Here is a 19,051-nt window from a genome sequence, read left to right on the forward strand (position 1 = left end):
TCTATACTAGTGTCAGACCTGGATTAACCCCTCTGGAGTTACTCTGGCTCTGCATCTGGCACACCCTGAGTGTAATATTTGACAAAGAAAATGGAGAGCCCTAGGCAGTGCAGTAAATGGGCCACGGTTGGACAGGTCAATCAGAGAAAGAGCTCTGTAAACAAATGCTCCTTGCCTTGATCTAACCTGGATTGAGGTGGTGGAGCAGTGAGTCACCTGTGGCTATGGGCAGGCAGGGCTGACAAAGCTGCCATTAGCAGGGCGTGCGGGTACCTGTAGCTGACATCCTATTCCCACAATAACACACCCTGGTGACTGAACTCAGTCAGGGGCCACCCATAGAGGCAACCCTCTGAACAACCCTCCCCTGGTGCTTGCAGGGTTGGGCATAGCTCTGCCTGTCACAGGACATGAGAGAGACGGGGGGGAGGCAAAATCTTGTATTGGACCAACTTCTGTTGGAGAGAGACAAGCACTGGGCCTGCACAGAGCTCTTTTCTCGCCCTAGGCGTCCGCACACCTCCTCCTCCTCCTCCTGCTGCTCCCCCAGGCGCTAAGGCCAAGAGTAAAGGCTAGGAGAGTCTAAGGCGCTCTCTATATAGCACGCTGCTTGGGACACGTGACCAGAATTCGAACGACAGGCGCGAGAGCAACCCCACCCCCTCCCTTCCCCGACCGGCGCAGGCCGTTAGTGGGATGAGTCAGAAGAAGCCCAGGGTATTGGCTGTCGGAGGCACGCGACCGGCATTCCAACCGTCGGGCGCGAGTCACTCTCCGGAATCTCCGCCCCCTTCTTTACCGCGTTTGCGCTGCTGCCCCCCAGTCAGCCGGCAGTCGGGCTCTGGCTGGGTGAGTGCGCGTGCGCACGGGAGTCAGGGTCGCTGCGGTTACCGACGGTTTCCCGTGTGAATGATTTAATTCTGTAGCGGTGTACAAGAAAATGGCCGCGGCCGTGCGAAGCAGACTGGGGGCAAGGCCCTGATTGGAACGCAGAGGGGACTTCCTGTGTCGGGAGGTGGCGTGAGAGCGCTCGGGGCCCAGGCGCCCTGCGAACCAGACTCCGCTTCCTCCCCGCCGCCAGAGCCTCGGCCCCGCAGCGCTGCGGGAGGCGCCACCACCCGCTCCCCGCCGCCGGCCCTGCCTGACTGGAGTGGAAAGGGAAGCGGCGAGACAGGTACTGGCCTGGCGGCGGCGTTGCGCCTCAGCCCTGCGCGGCGCGGCTTCCCGGGCCGGAGCTGCTCGCTGGGGTGGGGGGCAGAGGGAGCTCCTCATCCCCGTTGTGCCCCCCCCCCCAAATCTTCTCCGCCCGTATCTGAGGGAAGGGCTGGGGCTGGACCTCCTCCCCCCCCGGAGGGTGGGGGTGGGCGGCAGGGATCGCGCTTGCTGTGCACGCGGGGACGGGGTTATCTCAGCAGCGTGCTTCACCCCTTCCCCCACTCCCTCTAGGGCCTAAAACGCCCCAGTCTCAGGGGGGCTGGCTCCCACTGCGATTTGTATCAAGAGTCTCACAATACCACTGGGAAGGGTCCTCCTCCAGAGACATGACCAGGGGAGAATCTGCTGCTATCTTTCTAGCCCTTCTGGCTGCGGAGAAACCGCTTTAAAAACTGCACCCTAGAAATGCTGAGAAACAGGAAGGCAAATAAAAAAGCCCAATTGCTTTTTTTAAAAAAATACGTTTTTTTAAGTCAAGCTGGTGGTTTTTTGAGGCCTAACTCATGGTTTTTGACCATTTGGGGTTGGCAGTGTTGCATCCTAGTAGCTTAGGCTGGGTCTACACTACCCGCCTGTATCGGCGGGTAGAAATCGACCTCTCGGGGATCGATTTATACGCGACAATCGATCCCCGAATCGACGCTCTTACTCCACCAGTGGAGGTGGGAGTAAGCGCCGTCGACGGGAAGCCGCAGAGGTCGATTTTGCCACCGTCCCTACAGCGGGGTAAGTCGGCTGCAATACATCGAATTCGGCTACGCTATTTGCGTATCTTAAATCAACCCCCCCGTAGTGTAGATGTAGCCTTAGTTCGGATAAGGTCTGAGACCGATCCCTTAGTTTTTCATTTTGGAAATAAACCTCTACCCTGATATAATGCGACCTGATATAACATGAATCCGGATATAATGCGGTAAAGCAGTGCTCTGGGGGGGGCTGGGCTGCGCGCTCCAGTGGATCAAATCAAGTTCAATATAACGCGGTAAGATTTTTTGGCTCCCGAGGACAGTGTTATATTGAGGTAGAAGTGTATTTGGCTCATAACTACTTAAAAAAAACCTCTCCAATTTAAGTCTTGAGCTTACACATAGTTGGTCACAGGCCTCTGGGCATTGACAAGTGGGACATATTAAACAAAGATTCAGTGCCCAAAAGAAGATTGGTTCTAATAACATTAACTTGCATTAATTTTACTTCCTATACACATTACATTAAGTACATATAATGAAACAGACTCCTAATAAACTAATTTAAACTGCAGCACTAATACTGGACTATCATTTTTTTGCATTTAATTTTCTAGTTTGAGTCTGCTTATGCTATATTGTAGTATGTGAAATGCTAATGTTAACATTGCTGAGATAACCTTAACCTTTGCATTTCCTGATGTAATTCTAAATTTGTCTTCTCAATTTTAGATTAATAGGTTTGTGTACTTAATTTAATAAGTAAGAGATAGCTATACACACCTATATTGGGTTTTAAAAATAAAATCAATTTTTTTTCTCATGTGCGCCTCATGCTGCTCTGTCCTGCTCCCACTAGAGTTTATGTGCCAAGAGCTGCATTGTTGGCCACTGTGTGTGTGTATATATATATATATATATATATACACACACACACATATACACACAGGATTTAGGGGTAGAGGTGGTCTCGTGTTTTCTAACTTGAGAAACAGCTTGTTTAGGATTTTGATATTGTTAATTAGTATTGTCTAGTGCCTAGTAGCCCTAGTTATGGACCAGAATCCCACTAGGCTACTTACTGTCTAGACATGGGGCGTGGGAGATGATGTCACTTACCTAAAGAGTTCACAATCTAAGGCCTGGTCAACACTAGAAAATTAGGTTGGTTTGACTACATTGGTCAGGGGTGTGTTGGGGGAAAAATATAGTTAAGCCAACCTGAGTAGACAGCACTAGGTCGACAGAAGAATTCTTCTGTTCTGCCAATCTAGCTACTGTATTTTTGGGAGGTGGATTACCTCTGCTGACAGGAGAACCCCTTCTGTTGGTATAGGTAGTGTCCCCACTAAAGCGCTGCAGCAGCACAATTGCAACAATGCCCTAAGTATAAGACAAGCAACAACAGATGAATACAGACAAACTCTGCTTTAATAGGGCATCCTTTTTTCCTGCCCCTTCATGGCTCCTTTACTGAAATGGAGGAGTTATGTAAACAAGTGGGCGATTGGAGGAGCTTGGGGCCAAGACCATTTAGCTTTTTCCCCTCTTTCTTGTAGATGGAGACTGAGGGGCTTTCAGGACAAATTGTCCCCTTACTCACTTTAACCAGCATACAGGCTCCAATGTGTTCTCACTAGAGAGGTGTCTCCCCGGGATTCCAGGGGAGAAGTTTCAGTTTTGTGGGCACATGGTGAACTCATTGCAGTTTCCTAAAACCCAAAGAATTTGCCTTTGTGGGTGACATACAGGGTGTTTCAGACCTAAGTTTATCACTCTGAACCTCTGATTCAGAAAGCAGCTGTTTTTTTTGCTGCTGCGGCAACCTGTCTCTTGCTTCTGAAGGCTCACTGGATCTGTGATATTTCTCCCCTCCCACTCTTCCCCCCCACCCCCCCAACCTTTGGGTTCTTCAGAATCATTAGTAAGTACCAAGGTCCCTGAGTGGTGTGATGGCTCACTGTACAGCCCAGCTTTACAGCTTAAAAGCCATAGGGCTCAGGCCCTGTGTTACTCTTGTTATATTTTGTGCTTATAACTGAGGGTAGGATATGGACTACAGTCACCTATCATGTCTCAAGATGAATCTCCCCTACTCTTGTACCAAATATTTTCTGTTACTTAATTTAGGTATTTTTTGCAAAACAGTTCATGGAGAAACAATTAACATGACACTGACAGAACTTGATTATTTGTATCTCTAGAGTAATTCATACAGAAGTACCGTTTCATGGTTCACAGTAGACTGTAAACATGTATTGACTGGTTAAACCATGTAGGTCATTATGTAGGGCATGTCTATGCTACAAAATTGTCGACCTACGTTATGTCTGTATATAGCTGCCGCAGTAATTAAATGGCTTTTGCGTGTCCACCCTACACTCCTTGTCCTCACCAGGAGCACTTGTACTGACTGTATTGTCAGTGTGCAACATTGTGGGTTAGCTTCTGAAAGCCAGTAATGGTCGATGTAAGCAATACGGTTACGCTGCCTCGACTTAACTGTGTCGACACTGAGGCTCTTGTGGAGGTGGAGTTGAGTCATAATAGCAGCAATTATGTCAGCGGGAGTGAAATTTTAGAGTAGACACTTACATAGGTAGGATGGTGTAAGCTGCTTTGTGTCGACCTAACTCTGTAGTGTAGACCAGCCTATAGCGTAGACTCTGGATGTGATATGGTAGGATAGGAATATGGTATAATGTTTTAAGACATCAGGAAGCATCTCTTATTTATTTATTTAACACACTATCTACTTAGTGTTTCTTGCAGGAAGCACTAAAATTTATACCTGCTGTTGAAGACATCAAGCCCCAGTATCACCTTATCAAAAGCAAGGTAGTTTTGATGTTGGTGAATTGCAGTAGTGCATTAATTTCATTATCACTTAGCCTCACTTATTTTTGCAGGGTGAAAAGTTGACTGAAACTCTACAAAATAACATCCTGTTCCTTTTCAACATGAAAAACTTAGGAACCTTTTCTGACACTAATTGTCTTATAGAAATTAAACGATTTAATTGTAGAAAGTGATCAGTTTACTATGAGGTTGAATCATTTTGAGGTATTGAAATTAAATTTGAGATTAGTAGAAAGCTGAGATATTAACCCTCTTGCAACAGTTCTCAGCCAAGATGTTGAGTTAAAGAATACTCTAAAGCTTTGCTCCAAACAAACTGCATTAAATGTATAAGTTCTTACAGGCAACATATCCCAAACTTAATGATTGTTAAATCTGAGCCTTCCAATTCTACATATTTAAAATTAGTTTTAACTAACCAAGATCTTAGATCATTTAACCAGTCTCAGAATTTGACTCCTCTTACATCAGTTTCAGCCCTACTAAATTAATTCCTTTTAAAAGCTGTTCTAAAGACTGGTTTAAATCTCAAAATTAACTCTCCAAATAAAATTTAATAGATTGAAACTAAAGAAGAGAATCTAGAATCAGAGTTCACTGAACTGTATTGTAATGATGCTTTTTACTTTTTTTGACGCTTCTTGATAACTTAAGCACTGGATTGTTTACAAAAAAGAAATAACTGGTATTAATACTTCTGAACTTGTGGTTCCATTGTTGAGGTGATATGGTATTGTAACAATGACACCTATCTCTAATATTTGCGGGGGGTGGGGAGGACAACAACCCTCCTTTCTGTATAAAAAACGCTTATATACATTTCTAGAGCATTTTTTTTTGTTTGTGGTTAAGTCTACAAACATTTTTGTCAACATACTATATGGGCAAAATAGTTAAATTTATAGCCTTGATTTATACATACATTTTCAGAACATTTTGTGCTAAATTGGAGTGCAGAAGCTTTCAGTTGTTAGATGCCTGGCAAACGTTACAAGGTCCTTACATTGCCGAGATGACCAGTAAAGTGATCATTAGAGTGACAAATATGAACAGCTAATTTTCCCCCTCCCAGTACGTTTCAGAAGTCACTCAGTGTCATGCTGCCCTATACTGCAGTTTGGCATTTGAAGCAAAGTGCAAGTTTCCCAACTTCCTAAATAATGTTTCCGTAATTTGGTTTCAAAAGGGCAGCATGTTTAGTCTTGACTCGTCAGTAGTTCTTACGTTTAGCCTAAAATTCCGCAGGTCTTCTACAGTATATATTTTAAATGCAACGAAACTGCTTTTTCGTATATAAGAACATGTGATTTGCAAAGCAGCATGGTCATAGTAGTAATGATTAAACAGTGTCAAATAGTAACTATTGTGCATCTTCTGTGATGTGACATGCTGTAAGTTGAGGCTCCAGTGTGCATAAGTCTTCATTCAGATTTCCAATTTTACATTACTTCGGTGTAAAACTTCAAATTTCCCATTGTTGTTTTTATTAATACAAATTGAAGATCATTCTAACTAACTTTTGGTTCCTTTTAAAATCAGTTTGACACTTTTAATACAAATTGCTGATTACTGAAACTCTTACACAGGTGTGGAAAAATGGCAAAGAGAATTGCAGAGAAGGAGTTGACTGACAGAAATTGGGATCAGGAGGATGAAACTGAGGAGGTAAAGGGTTTTTTTGCATTTCCTAGCAAGATAATAAAATGCCTGTGACAGCCAACAGTGAAGTCTTTCCCATGAAGTATAGAACAAGTATGTGTGAGAGATGTACACTAATTCTGTAAAACTGGATAAAGCTCAAGAAATTAAAGATCAAGCTGGAAAAATTACTGAGTAATAAAAGGCCCTGGTAGAAGGGTTGACTCACCACTGGTGTGTCCTTTTGCAGCCATGCATAGCAGCTCTTTCCTCATCCAATGTCCCCTGCCAACAGCTGCTGCAGCCCTGCCATGGTCTCTCTTCTTGTGGCTTGGCCCTCCAGCCATGTCATATTTTAGTCCCACTTATTAGTTGTACTCATACCCCAGAAGAACAGTCCAGTGTCCTTAAAGAGTCTTCAGCTCCCAACTGTGGGTCCCGTGATCCTCATGTCCTTTTCTCAGGGCTCTTATTTGTGCTTATGCCTTTCTCAGGGGCTTAAACCACCTTCCACAGTAGTTGTTAGGGGAATCCTGGCCCTCCCACTACATTGGGTTCCAGTTCACAGACCCTGTAACTAGCAGGCAAAATCTGTTCCTTTTGATTCCTTGCTGCTGCTGTCCTGCTTATACTGTAACCTGTCAGCTCGTCTCTCACTTAGTTCACCCTTCTGTCAAGGCCAGGACTCTCAGGGCTCTCCCCTGGGATCTTCCAGTAAATCCCCAACCAGAAGTATAAACTTAAACCAAATTCATGCTCCGTGGACTTGACTGTTCATGTTGCTTTTATGTTTCTTTTGCTCTGTTTCTTCACTGAACACCTCAAAGAGTATACTCCCTGGAATTCCAGATCCTACCCTTTTGTCAGGATTCCTCACCATTGGAGCCTGTTCCACCACCCAGTATTCTCGGTCTCTCTCCTGGTCTCCTGTCAGACTTCTCTACTTGAGAGGATCCCAACTCTCCCCCTGGACTTCTTTCTTGACTCCCCCCCACTCCTAGTCCTAAACAGTGACTGCAGCTGCCACCTCCTACTCCAGACTTCCTCTCTTTATACTAACTACTCAGCTCATCTCAGAGCTGGGATTTATCTTTAATTAGGGCTGGTCTGTCCTCCAGGTGCAGCCAGGTCAGTTAATTGGTTTTGCAGACCCACATTTAACCCTTTCAATGCCAGGATGGGGTATATATCCTATCACAGTCCCCAAGATGTATTGAGCAATTAAGTTAATTGTTTGCTATAACTGTTGAAAAAGAAAATGAACAGTTCAGATGGCTTATTAATTTACAGCTTAAAATGAATTCATGTTGGTGTAACCTTTTTTCTAACTTCTTTAGGGCAGAAGACAAAATAGTAGTTCACATGTCCTGATTTAAGTCCTTTTCAGAGGCTACTTTTTAATAGTATCATACAGTGATTAGTTCCTGCATTACACTCATTCAAATCCGACTGCTACATGTAGATTATGGGGTTCACTAGCTATTTCACTTTCCTTTTGGTCTTGGAGAAGACTGTATTCAGTCATGAGAAAAGGAACAAGGCCTCCTGGAGCTGATAGATCACACCAAAAAAAGGCTGAATTTTGGTCTTCTGTGTGCCATGTAGGCTGCAAAAAATACTTTAAGAAATCCTGGGACCTTAATCTGATCACCCCTCTAGCTTTGTCGCTAGAATTACAGGAAGGGAATTAGCCTCCTCAGAAGCCCAAGTCCTTTTGCAGAGAGTAGAGGATGTTAAATATATAGTGGGAACCCAGACTCATGAATTTGTTAGAATGCTTAAGGGTTTGGGGCTCTTAAGATGCATGTGAAGTAAAAGAGCTTTTACAATACTTATCCAAGTTTGGTAGGGACCGTTGCTTTTACTGCTTGAGATACAGATAGAAGTCACTGGGTGGGCTGCTATGCCATTACTGAGACTTCATAGATAAAGCCAAGTACAGAACTTCTGTTCGAATCACACTTAGCTTCTGTATGGGCTAATCTCAGAATTATGTGTTTTGTGTTATTTAACTTGGAACACTTTGCTTAGTTATACTAGTTTATGCAGTACTCAAATTGTGAAAACTTAGGCCAGTAGAAAATGAGAGAAATCTAAAGTTATCAATACATTTTTAAAACAAATTGTATTAAAGTCCTCCATTTATTCTGTATTGGTGGTCAGGTTTTGCCTTATAAATGCAACAGCTTGCAGAACATTGTGCGATCATAAGTCATCACCAATCTATATCTAACAGGTCAAGAGTAGTAATGCAGGCAGCTGCTAATTATTTGGGATTTACTTCTTCAGCATCAATATTGTGTAACCTCTGTTCTCAAAAAGCTGAATTTCTGAAGTCATTCATTTACAGTAATAAAAATGAAATCAAAGAGCAGCTATATGGTACATAATGAGTGATGACAAATGTTATATAGTGTGCCTGATTCTTTTCTTTCAGAGAAGTTATTTCTCTATTTTGGCATCTCTTTGCTGCCAAATCACTCAGGCTCTTCAAATCTGTATGGTTGCTTGAATGTCAGCTGAAGGATTGATGTCACATTTGGCAGCAGAAAGATGACTTGGACAGTAGAAAAATTGTTCATATTACTAGTCATTCATAAGATAAATGCTCATAAAATCAATGTTTCTTTTCCACTATAAGAAACACACTTTCTTCCCTTTTTTTTAATCCATTTTATTCTCCGCTTTTCATTTGTGAAGCTTTGACCTCTGGGAGTTTGGCAATGTATCTTATTGTTGGTGGTAGTAGTTGTTACTGAAGCTGGGAGCGAACGACAGGAAATAAGTCATTCAATGATTGCCTGTTCTGTTTTTTCCCCTCTAAAATACATGGCATTGGCCACTGTTAGAAGACAGTGACTGGGCTAGATGGACCATTGGTCTGACCCAGTATGGCCATTCTTATGTTTTTACAACGGCTGGGACGCAGAAGACTAATATCACTAGTAGGTTTCTTTCCAGGGTATTTTGACCCTGCATGTTCAGACCCTCACCAGGCATTCCACAGTTTGTACTTTTCCTACAGGTGGGAACTTTCTCAGTGGCTAGTGAAGAAGTCCTGAAGAACAGAGCTATTAAGAAAGCAAAGCGCAGAAATGTTGGGTTTGAGGTAACTCTTAACATTTAAGACTAATATAGTTTTAGACTCAATCTTTAACACTGAAAAATGTGCCATCTGTGCTCTATTGATGATTATGTGTTGTACATTTCGCCTGTAATTTAACTTGTATAGCCAGCTTTTTTTAAGGTACTGTTGTGGACACTGTTCAAATTCAGGAATCCATGTTTGCTGCAGAAGGTATTTTCAGTAACTGTCCACATAGCAATGGGAAGGGTGGAGTGGGATATAGACAGTATAAATGACATGGTCAAAAAAGATGAAAGTTCTTTAAAACATTTTGAATTTCCACTATAGAAAACTAACTAGCATTTCTAAAGACAAAGGAAACCAAGCATTTGAATAGCTTCAGTTTTCCAACAGTGGGAACATTTTGGAGATTTTAACAATAACTTAGTGTTTGTTAGAGGAGGGCTGATAGACTTGCCTATTATTAAAGTTACCAGACATTTCCTGAAATACCCTATTTTCAATTGCTATAATTTTGTTAAACTTTTAACCATTTGGGCTGAAATTTCAGCCAAAACAGTTCCTCCATTTATGAGGATGAGGTTAGGGGAAAAAATACATTGAATTTTGCCGATATTAAAAAATTCTGGAGACCTTTTCTTGAAACAGGCAGAAGGTATATGTGTGGGAAATACATTTTCTATGTTTTTATCTGAAATTATTGTGTAGTTGCAGGGCTTTGGAGCTGTGCTTCGGCTCCGGAGCAAGCTGCAGGCAAAAACCTGCAGCTCCACTACTCCGGAGCTGCTCTGTGCTCCAGCTCCGGGCTACGCTCCAAAACCCTGGTTATAGGTTTCCATGTGTTCAGCAAAGCAAGTTATTAATGTTTCTTTAATGCAAGATACATTCTTGCTGTGGGAGTAGATCAAATTGTGTTTATCAACAATGCTAGTACAATGTTTAATTACTAACATCATTTCTTCCTGCCTGATTTCCACATACTGTACAACATGTACTTCTTAAAATAGGGCATTTTCCTACTCATTCATTACTAGTCCTGCAGATTTTGTTCTCAAATTTGTCTTCCTATTCTGAGCGTTTTGTTAGTTGTATGAGCTCTTCTGATCCTCTCAAGATGAGGTGCATATATAGGCTTGGAAGGATTCGTTTTTTAATGGCAAATGTCGATAGAAGTCTGTTTCACCATACGCACATACCGACGCAAATATTTTTCTGTCAATAATACTCAAAATTTACAGATAGGCAAAGCAAGGAAAATATTACTTGAAAACATTGTTTGATTTAAGGATATTTATTTTGTGTACATATATGTTGGCAATTTGTGTTTTAATAGTTATAGAGCTTTACATTTTTGAATCAGCGTCTATTGTCACTAAATCATTGTCTGACCTCCCCGTTCCCCAATTTCTGACAACTGTGAAAATTTAAATAGATTTTAAAAATGCTTAAGACTAAACAGATATCTGTTGAAATAAAAAAAAAATAGAATTCTGCTAAACTTAGTTATGTACCTTTGTACTCATATGGTCAGTTGCCTGAGCCAAAGTACAGTAATTATAAACATTTGTTGAAAACAAAGCATGTATGAACTGGAAGGAAATTGAGGTCTGATTTCTGTAAATAGTGGCTAGAAAATTTTTATTTGTCAAATGTAGTAAACTACAGAAACATAGTACTTGGGGTTTTTTTGTTTATTTGTAGGGATTCGGTACCATTCAGTTCGGGGGAGTGGGGGTGGAACTGTTTTGCAGTAGTGTTTGATTAGTACTAAGTAGATGAAAGAATTTTTGTGGGTGAGGTGTATGTAACTGATTGTATCTTTTTTATTTTATTTCAGTCTGACAACGGAGGAGCTTTTAAAGGGTTTAAAGGTTTTGTTTTACCTTCTGGAAAAGGAGGTGGTGGCTTCACTGGATTTGGTAATGGTACAGAAATGAAGCCTTTAGGAGGGCTGTCGAATGGAAGCAGTGGTATTTCTAGTACTCCCTCTTTCACTAGTGTAAAGACTGCTTCTGAAGTACAGCCTGCATTTGGTAAGTTGACTAATACTTTTATTTGTATTAAATGAAATTGCCATACAATTAAAAAAAAAGTCTCTAAAGTTATTAATTATTTGTTTAAGCTAAAGTGGTGGTCCAAACTTTAAGTGACAGTTTTTCATTGTAACAGTAGAAGAAAGTTTCAAAAAACTGTATTCTCTGTTGGGTTTCTTACAAACACTTTAAACAAGTGGGAAGGCATATATACTCAGTTTGATGTCCAAATATGAGATTTGGAAACTAATTCATATTTGGCAATAGATTAAGTAGAAGCTAGAGGCTTTCTGAAAAAAAGAACGATTGGGAATGGAAGACTGAAACATGGTATAGCATGCTAAATTTATGAAATCCTGCTGATAGAGTATTTTAATTTTCATTTTGAATGTGTTTCATTTTTCCTAAATTCCACAATTTAGAGGAATAAAATTCAGTGAAAGTAACCCATCAGATGTGACTGCTTCAGTTGCAACTCTCATTATTGAAAGATGGATCAGATAGTGTTTAGATCTTAAGGGAAGAGATTTAAATGACTTTCAGGCTATGCTTTTTTTTTTATTTTGTTATGTATAAAACACTTTGCTAATCTACTTAAAATCAAATTGTGCACATGGAGAAATTTTACTTTAAAATACTTGTGGATTGCTCACCCATAAAGGAAATTTTCCATTTTTTTTTAATTTAGCTATTGTGTTCTTTATAGTGTTTTCAAAGTAATGTTAAAATATAGAATCAGGTGGTCAGAATCATGAATTGTTTTCGAAAATAACTTGTGACAACTACTGAAAACCTGTCAGTACAATAATCTGAAACTGTTTTCTGTACTGCAGCTTCCTATAGGCAAACTTGAACTAATGATGATGGGTTACATTTGAATCCAGTCTTTTGTATATTGTATAAAAATACTTTTGGCTCTAGTTTTCTGGAGTCAAACTGACAACTTTTGGGTTTTCATAATGCTTGTGTCCTATCTCCTTCTGGTGGTGGGGTCATCCTTTACATTTTTCCTTGAATGAAGAGCTAAAACAAATTTTGCTATTTGCTCCATAGAAACCCTAGGTGGAGCTATGGACATCTTAGTTGCAGACTTCAGGATAATTGATTCCCAAAGCTGTATGATTTTATGCTATAGTGAATTAATCAGTAAGAGAATGTTTTATAAATAAGATACATTTAGAATGTATAAAGATATTGTATACAAACAAAAATACTCATCCTAGTCTAGGCTCTTCATTATGGTACTCGTTCAATTTATTTTGAGATTATATTTTCCAGCACACAGGTCTTGTGGCTTCAGCGTTTTTCCAATATTTTGTAAACATGCACACCTTACCTTCTAAATACAATCTTGGCATTTACAATATTTCAACATATTGTACTGCAAAACTGTCCTAGTAACTAGACTTTCATACATTGTGTTATGACACTTATAATTTTAAATAGCTTGACAAACTTTGATCCAGACATTGAAACAACTGCCAATCTTCAACACTCCTTGAAGGGCACTGTTGAATACATCATCTTAATAGCCAGCACTGATCATGCTTCACCTATAGTGAAGGTGGTAAAACTTTCTCTTTATAACCACCGTTTTCCAAGATTATCATTTATGATTGAATTCTTTGCAGATGGAACTTTTCATTTTGAAAGATGGGTCATCTTCGAGTAGTGTCGGTATGGGTGCACCACTATAGGTGTATCCACATTCCTGTGCCTCAGATTGGAGATTTTAGATAGCAGTGCCCGGTTGTCCTGCATATGCGCGCTCACTGTCTTGTGCTTTGTCTCGAGGCTATCTAGCGCTGCATGGGTCATCCACCCCGAGTTCCTTCTCAACCACTTTTGGCCTGTAATGAAGCATTAGCAGAGTCCAAGTGACAATTTATTTCTGAACTATATTTCCAGTAGATACTATAACTAATAGAGTTTACGTTATAGTAATACTATCCTTTTTCCTTTAATTTTTTTTTGGGGGGATGGGGTTTGAAAAGTTATCTCCTGGTCCATAACTGATTTTTGTCATCTCTTCCCATTTGGGAAGCGAAACCCGGAACGGGGCTTGGCCGGTTCTCTTGAGTTTAAACGCTCTCTCTCTCCTGCACAGAAGCTATTTTGGTCAGTAACAGTCATTCACACGGCATTTGTTGCCTCAGAGGGTGTCAGGTACCACAGAAGTGTACTTTCTGCCTGAAATTAAAATCAAGAGTAGGAAAAAACCGTGAACTGAATCTGATTCCTCATGATGGAAAGTTCACTTGGACCGCCGTAGAACAATAGTTCCCAATATACCCATTGGTGCCCTTAGGACATCACACTCGGGTAGCCTCAAACTGGAAATCTGGTGATTCTCAAAAAAGAGAGCTACAAGTCTCCAGACTAAAGAATTGACCAGGAAAAAGATCTCTTGCAAAATCGTCCACCTCGGTATCGACAGAACTGGATACCCATGAAGCTATAGGCTCCTCAGGTACAGGTACTGCCAGTAAGCCTAAAGACCTGATAGGCACAGGGATGTCCGTACTGTCAGAGGAGAGGAGTGATAGAGAGCACACTAGCTCCTTTAAAATGGCACTGCTGGAGTCACGGAGAGCCTCGGTACCAAGCATCTCCACTACACAAAAGACTAGAGCGCCTTCTTCTGCCCACTTATCAAACCACAGAAGATTACAGGTACGGTTGGCTCCCTTGACAACGATGGTCCCCTCTCTGCAGACTTTAATGTTACTGATTGCTACCACGGTATCACAAGAATTCCATTTCTCCAAAGACCTATTGGTTTCAGAAACACCTGAATCCCCGTTTGTTGGTGCTGGCATGACTGCAGTACCGACTACATCTTGATCCCCTGAATTCCCCATGGTACCAAGACCATTCACCATCAGCCTCCTTGTCTGCTCCACGTCTATCTAGTGAAGAGGAGGATGACTATGATACATATTCAGTCTCAGTGCAAAGCTCCCCAAGGTAATGTCAAGAGACCAGTCACAGAGCCACAGTATCAATATAACAGACAAGGCCTACCCACTTGGTATGGACACCTATACTCTTCTCACCACCCCAGTGACTGTACTGGGTCCTATGGGTAACCTATAGATACCAGTTCTCTAGAATCTCAAGAGTTTTCCTCTGTCCTGGTGTGAGACAATCTCCCTCAGTTTCCCTTTCTAGACTCCCGGGTCTTTTTTTTGGAACATCAACTTTTGAGGACCAGTAAGCAGACTGGACAAGATTACTCCAGCAACAAACATCTCCTCATCCTCTCCAGATGAAGCCATTATACCTCCGCCACCAACCATGGTAGACGACGTCAAACAGTTTCAGGAACTCACCAAGAGAGAGCGGACTCACTTCAGCTCCCCCTCGAAGAAGGGAAGGAATCGCAATGCAAGCTGCTTGACAACCTGCATACATCCTCGTTAGCTGATACTGCCCTTTCTCTCGACAAGGCCCTACTAGACCCAGCCAAAACCGTCTGGCAAACACCAGCCACAATACTGCCTACATGAAAAAGGGCCGATGATAAAATATTATGTCCCCTCTAAAGATGTGGACTCTATTTTCCCATCCACACCCAAATTCTCTTGTGGTACATGCTGTAAATGAACATGGCACACATAAATTGACACCAGATGACAAGGTCTAGAAAGACGACTTATCTGGCAGGAAATTGTACTCATCAGCAACCTTACAATTTAAGATTGTATTTCACCACAAGGGCCTGATAATTAGCAATCACATAAATTATATGAAACTCAGTGTCTCCATTGAATATCTCCCAAATGATCAGAGAGCCATGCCAAGCCATCATTGCTGAGCATCAGCTTCTAGCAAGAACATTATACACCCCATTAGACGTGGCTGAGATAGCTGCTGGCTCCATATCTACAGCAGTGTTAATGAGGAGAGCTTTGTGGCTTCACCTTTCCAGCCTCCCAAGAGAGGTCCAAATGTCTGTGGAGGACCTTCATTCAAAGGATTCAAACTCTTTGCAGAATAACAGATGAATCCCTCCACACACTAAAACACTCCAGAGCCACGTTGTGTTCTCTGGGGATCTATACACCCGCACAGAAAAGGAAATACAGCAAATCTCAGACATCACAAATATCCTAGCTTGCTCAGTTCCTTCCACCCCAGAGACACTAGGAACCCCAGTGAAGAGACAACGGGTGCAGAAACAAAGGCTGACAGCTGCCCAAACCTCAACTTCACAACCATCAATGTTGAAATATTAGTTTTTGATGCATAGGTCAAGGGCCCGAGCTACCACCCCCACTATCGGTTGTTGCAATACTCAAATCATTTACATCCTTTTTGGATACCACCTTTTTCCCAGTTTTGTCAAAAAAGAATAAGATAACGTCAGACAAGTAGGTACTGGAAATCATTTCCAATGGCTAATTCCATTCACTTTACTTACCTACCGACCTCTCCGCCCCACCTTCAGGGATCTTTCTCATGAGCAATTGTTAAGTCAGGAAATAAACCATCTCCTAAACCTCATGCTGTAGAACCAGTTCCCAGTCAGCACAGAGGGAAGGGTTTCGATTCAAATACTACCTGGTCCCGAAAAAACAGAGAATGTAGACTCATTCTGGATCTGAGATCACTCAACAGATATGGAAAGAGACAACGATTCAGTATGGTTACATTAGCAGCAGTAATTCCATCTCTGGACCAGGGAGACTGGTTCTTGGCCCTCGACCTACAAGATGTTTATTTAAATATCGTGATCCAGCCGTTCCACAGTAGGTTTCTGAGATTCACCTTGAGTCAAGGCCATTTTCACTACAAGGTACTTCCATTCAGCCTATCATCTGCACCAAGGATGTTCTCAAAGATCCTGTCTGTGGTAGCAGCACATCTTTGTAAACTAGGAATTGTGATATCCACATGTAGACGACTGCCAGACGACTGCCTACTCAAGGCATGATCCTTTGATGCCCTATCGGCCATGCAAAATACTATAAATATATTCATGCAGCTGGGACTAAAAATTGAATGTTTAAAGATCAACTCTGACTCAGTACATAATCTAGGATTCATAGGAGCCTATCTAGATGCAGTGAAGGGCCAAAGCCTTCCTCCCTCCCACTACAAATGTTCAACGCCTTAACTTTCTTAATCAACACAGTCCAGGTCAGACCTCAACCAGAAATTGCCTACAACTACTGGGGAACATGGTGGCAGGCACCTTTGTAATAAGTCACACAAGACTCCACATGCGTTGCCTTCAAGCATGGCTCAAAGCAGTATACGCACCAAACAGACTGAACAAACTGCTGTCTGCCCTTGACAGTCAAAAACTCTCGAATGGTGGCAAGTTCCACAGATTGTCTGTGTAGGGGTTTCCTTCACTCCACAACCTCCGATATTGATACTGACAACAGATGCATCTTTACTGGGCTGAGGCGCTCATTCCAGACAACCATACGGTTCAAGGTAAATGGTCCCCCTTGGAATCAATACTGCATATCAACCTATCAGAGCTCAGAGTGATTTGGAATGCCTGTTCACATTTGCTATGATTGATCAGAGGCAAACATAAAGATTATGACAGACAACGTAGCATGTATGTTTTACATAAATCTCTAGGGAGGAACAAGATCACCATCCCGTTGTGCTGAAGCAGTGAAACTGTAGAATTGATGCATTTGGCACAGCATTAGCATGCCAGCTGCCTACCTTCCAAGAACACACCAGAGCCCCTGTCCCTGTTTTTACATTAGTTGTCCCCCGTAATCATTTGGGTTTTAGGCCCTGTGGGTCCTCCCCTTAGGCTGGGGGAGGATCCTTTAGCAGTGGGCGGTCTTCGCCCACATCCCAGAACCCAATATGTACAGAGCATGCTCAGTGTCCTCAGACTGCCCTGCTGGCTGGAGCTCCTTCACCCTTCCTTCTTGGGCTGCTGTTGCTGGCTAGAATACTCCTTCCCTGGACTGCTGCTGCTACCACTGCTGCTGAGTGAGCGGTGGGGGTCCCTGGCCGGCCAATGGGCCCCCCCCACCTTTGGAGGGTGAAGCCGGGACCCTGCCTTCATCACCGTTGCTACCACCTGTGCGGGGTCCTTCCTGCCTGGCTGCTAGGGTTGCTGGAGCTGCTGCTGCTGCCGCTGTTGCATTTGTCCTGGGGAGCTGCTGGAGCCTGGAGGAGGAAGAGGACTGCGCGGACCATTGGCTGCTGGGGGAGCGCACAGGACTCTGGAGACCACTGTGGAGGGGCTGTTCAGGACTGAGTAATTTTCAAACTGTGCTCTAGTGGTGGGGGTCTAGACATTGTCTGTGGGGACACAAGGGGTGTGGTGTGGAGCCTGCCCCCTGGTCCATCTGTGTCCCCCCCCCAACCCTCACCACCACCGTTGCCCCCTCCGCCATCCCCACAGCCCATTTAACATCTGCCTCCGCTCCTGCCTCCGGGACTCTGCTGCTCTCCTGGCCTGCCGTGCCGTGTTGCCATCGTTTGGGCCTGCAGCAGCAGGCAGCTCGTACGTTGCCTTTTGGTGCAAGCACTCGTGGGCACACCTACCCCCCCCCCACTGTGGACTGACCCCTTCCCCTTTGCACCAGGCTCCCCAGCTTTGCCCCTTGCTGCCTACCCCATTTGTCCTCTGTGGCCTTTAGCCCCCTCCCCAGCTTTAGTTTGTTTGCCCCGCCCTTTTCCCTCTGCAGTTTGGTTTGGTTGTCCCGTCCCAGCCCTACAGTTAGCCCCTTGGTTCCCCTGCCCCATTCCCAGCCTGGTTGCTCACCTTCCTTTGCGCCCCCCTTACCCTGATTGACCCCTCCCCTCGTGTGCCCATGCCCCCTCCCATGCGCTTGTGCCCCCCACCCCATTTTGGTTAATCACTGCACCCCTTGATGTTATTGTGACCTTCCTTCCCCTAGTGCAGCTAGAGGAGCCGGTGTCGGTGACTGTCTCCCCTTGCCCCCTACCCCCCGTTTTGGCGCCATAAAAAAAGAAAAAACACACCAGAGCAGACACCCTCGGCAGGAAATTTTTGCAGATGCACAAATGAGAAATGGACCCTGTTCTCCACAACATATTTCTGCATGGAGGTGTCCCAGAAAGACTTATTTTCCAAGGCCAAAAACAAGAAATGTTCCCAGTTCTCCAGTTGTGCTCATCATTCTCAGACACGTTTCTCTTTCATTAGAATACGGGTCTCCTTATGTCTTTCCTTCAGTTCCTTTCATATCAAAGGTCCTGCTCAAGATAAGAAAAGAGAGAGCAAAGGCTGTTTATATACCTTTGTTCTGTCCATATAGTTCCCAAGACAAACATAACAGGAGTACTTGTGGCACCTTAGAGACTAACAAATTTATTAGAGCATAAGCTTTCGTGGGCTACTGCCCACTTCTTCGGATGCATATAGAGTAGAACATATATTGAGGGGAGATATATATATATATATATATATATATATATATATATATATATATACACACACATACAGAGAGCATGAACAGGTGGGAGTTGTCTTATCAACTCTGAGAGGCCAATTAAGTGATTGACCCCTCCCCTCGTGTGCCCCT

The 19,051-nt window shown here is 43.0% G+C and overlaps 1 protein-coding gene across 1 annotated transcript in view; it reads left to right on the plus strand.

Annotated features, from left to right (window-relative positions):
• The first annotated feature begins 801 nt into the window (after positions 1–801).
• NUP50 (nucleoporin 50) overlaps positions 802–19,051 on the plus strand; it is a 40,265-nt gene continuing 22,015 nt past the window's right edge. Inside the window, exons 1-4 of the mRNA XM_034783947.1 lie at positions 802–1,174; positions 6,347–6,425; positions 9,424–9,507; positions 11,324–11,519. Coding sequence (XP_034639838.1) covers positions 6,357–6,425; positions 9,424–9,507; positions 11,324–11,519 — 349 coding nt within the window. The 5' untranslated portion in view covers positions 802–1,174; positions 6,347–6,356. The remainder of the gene's footprint in view (positions 1,175–6,346; positions 6,426–9,423; positions 9,508–11,323; positions 11,520–19,051) is intronic.

This window comes from Trachemys scripta, chromosome 1 (genome assembly GCF_013100865.1).
Source record: "Trachemys scripta elegans isolate TJP31775 chromosome 1, CAS_Tse_1.0, whole genome shotgun sequence".
Classification (NCBI taxonomy): Eukaryota; Metazoa; Chordata; order Testudines; family Emydidae; genus Trachemys; species Trachemys scripta.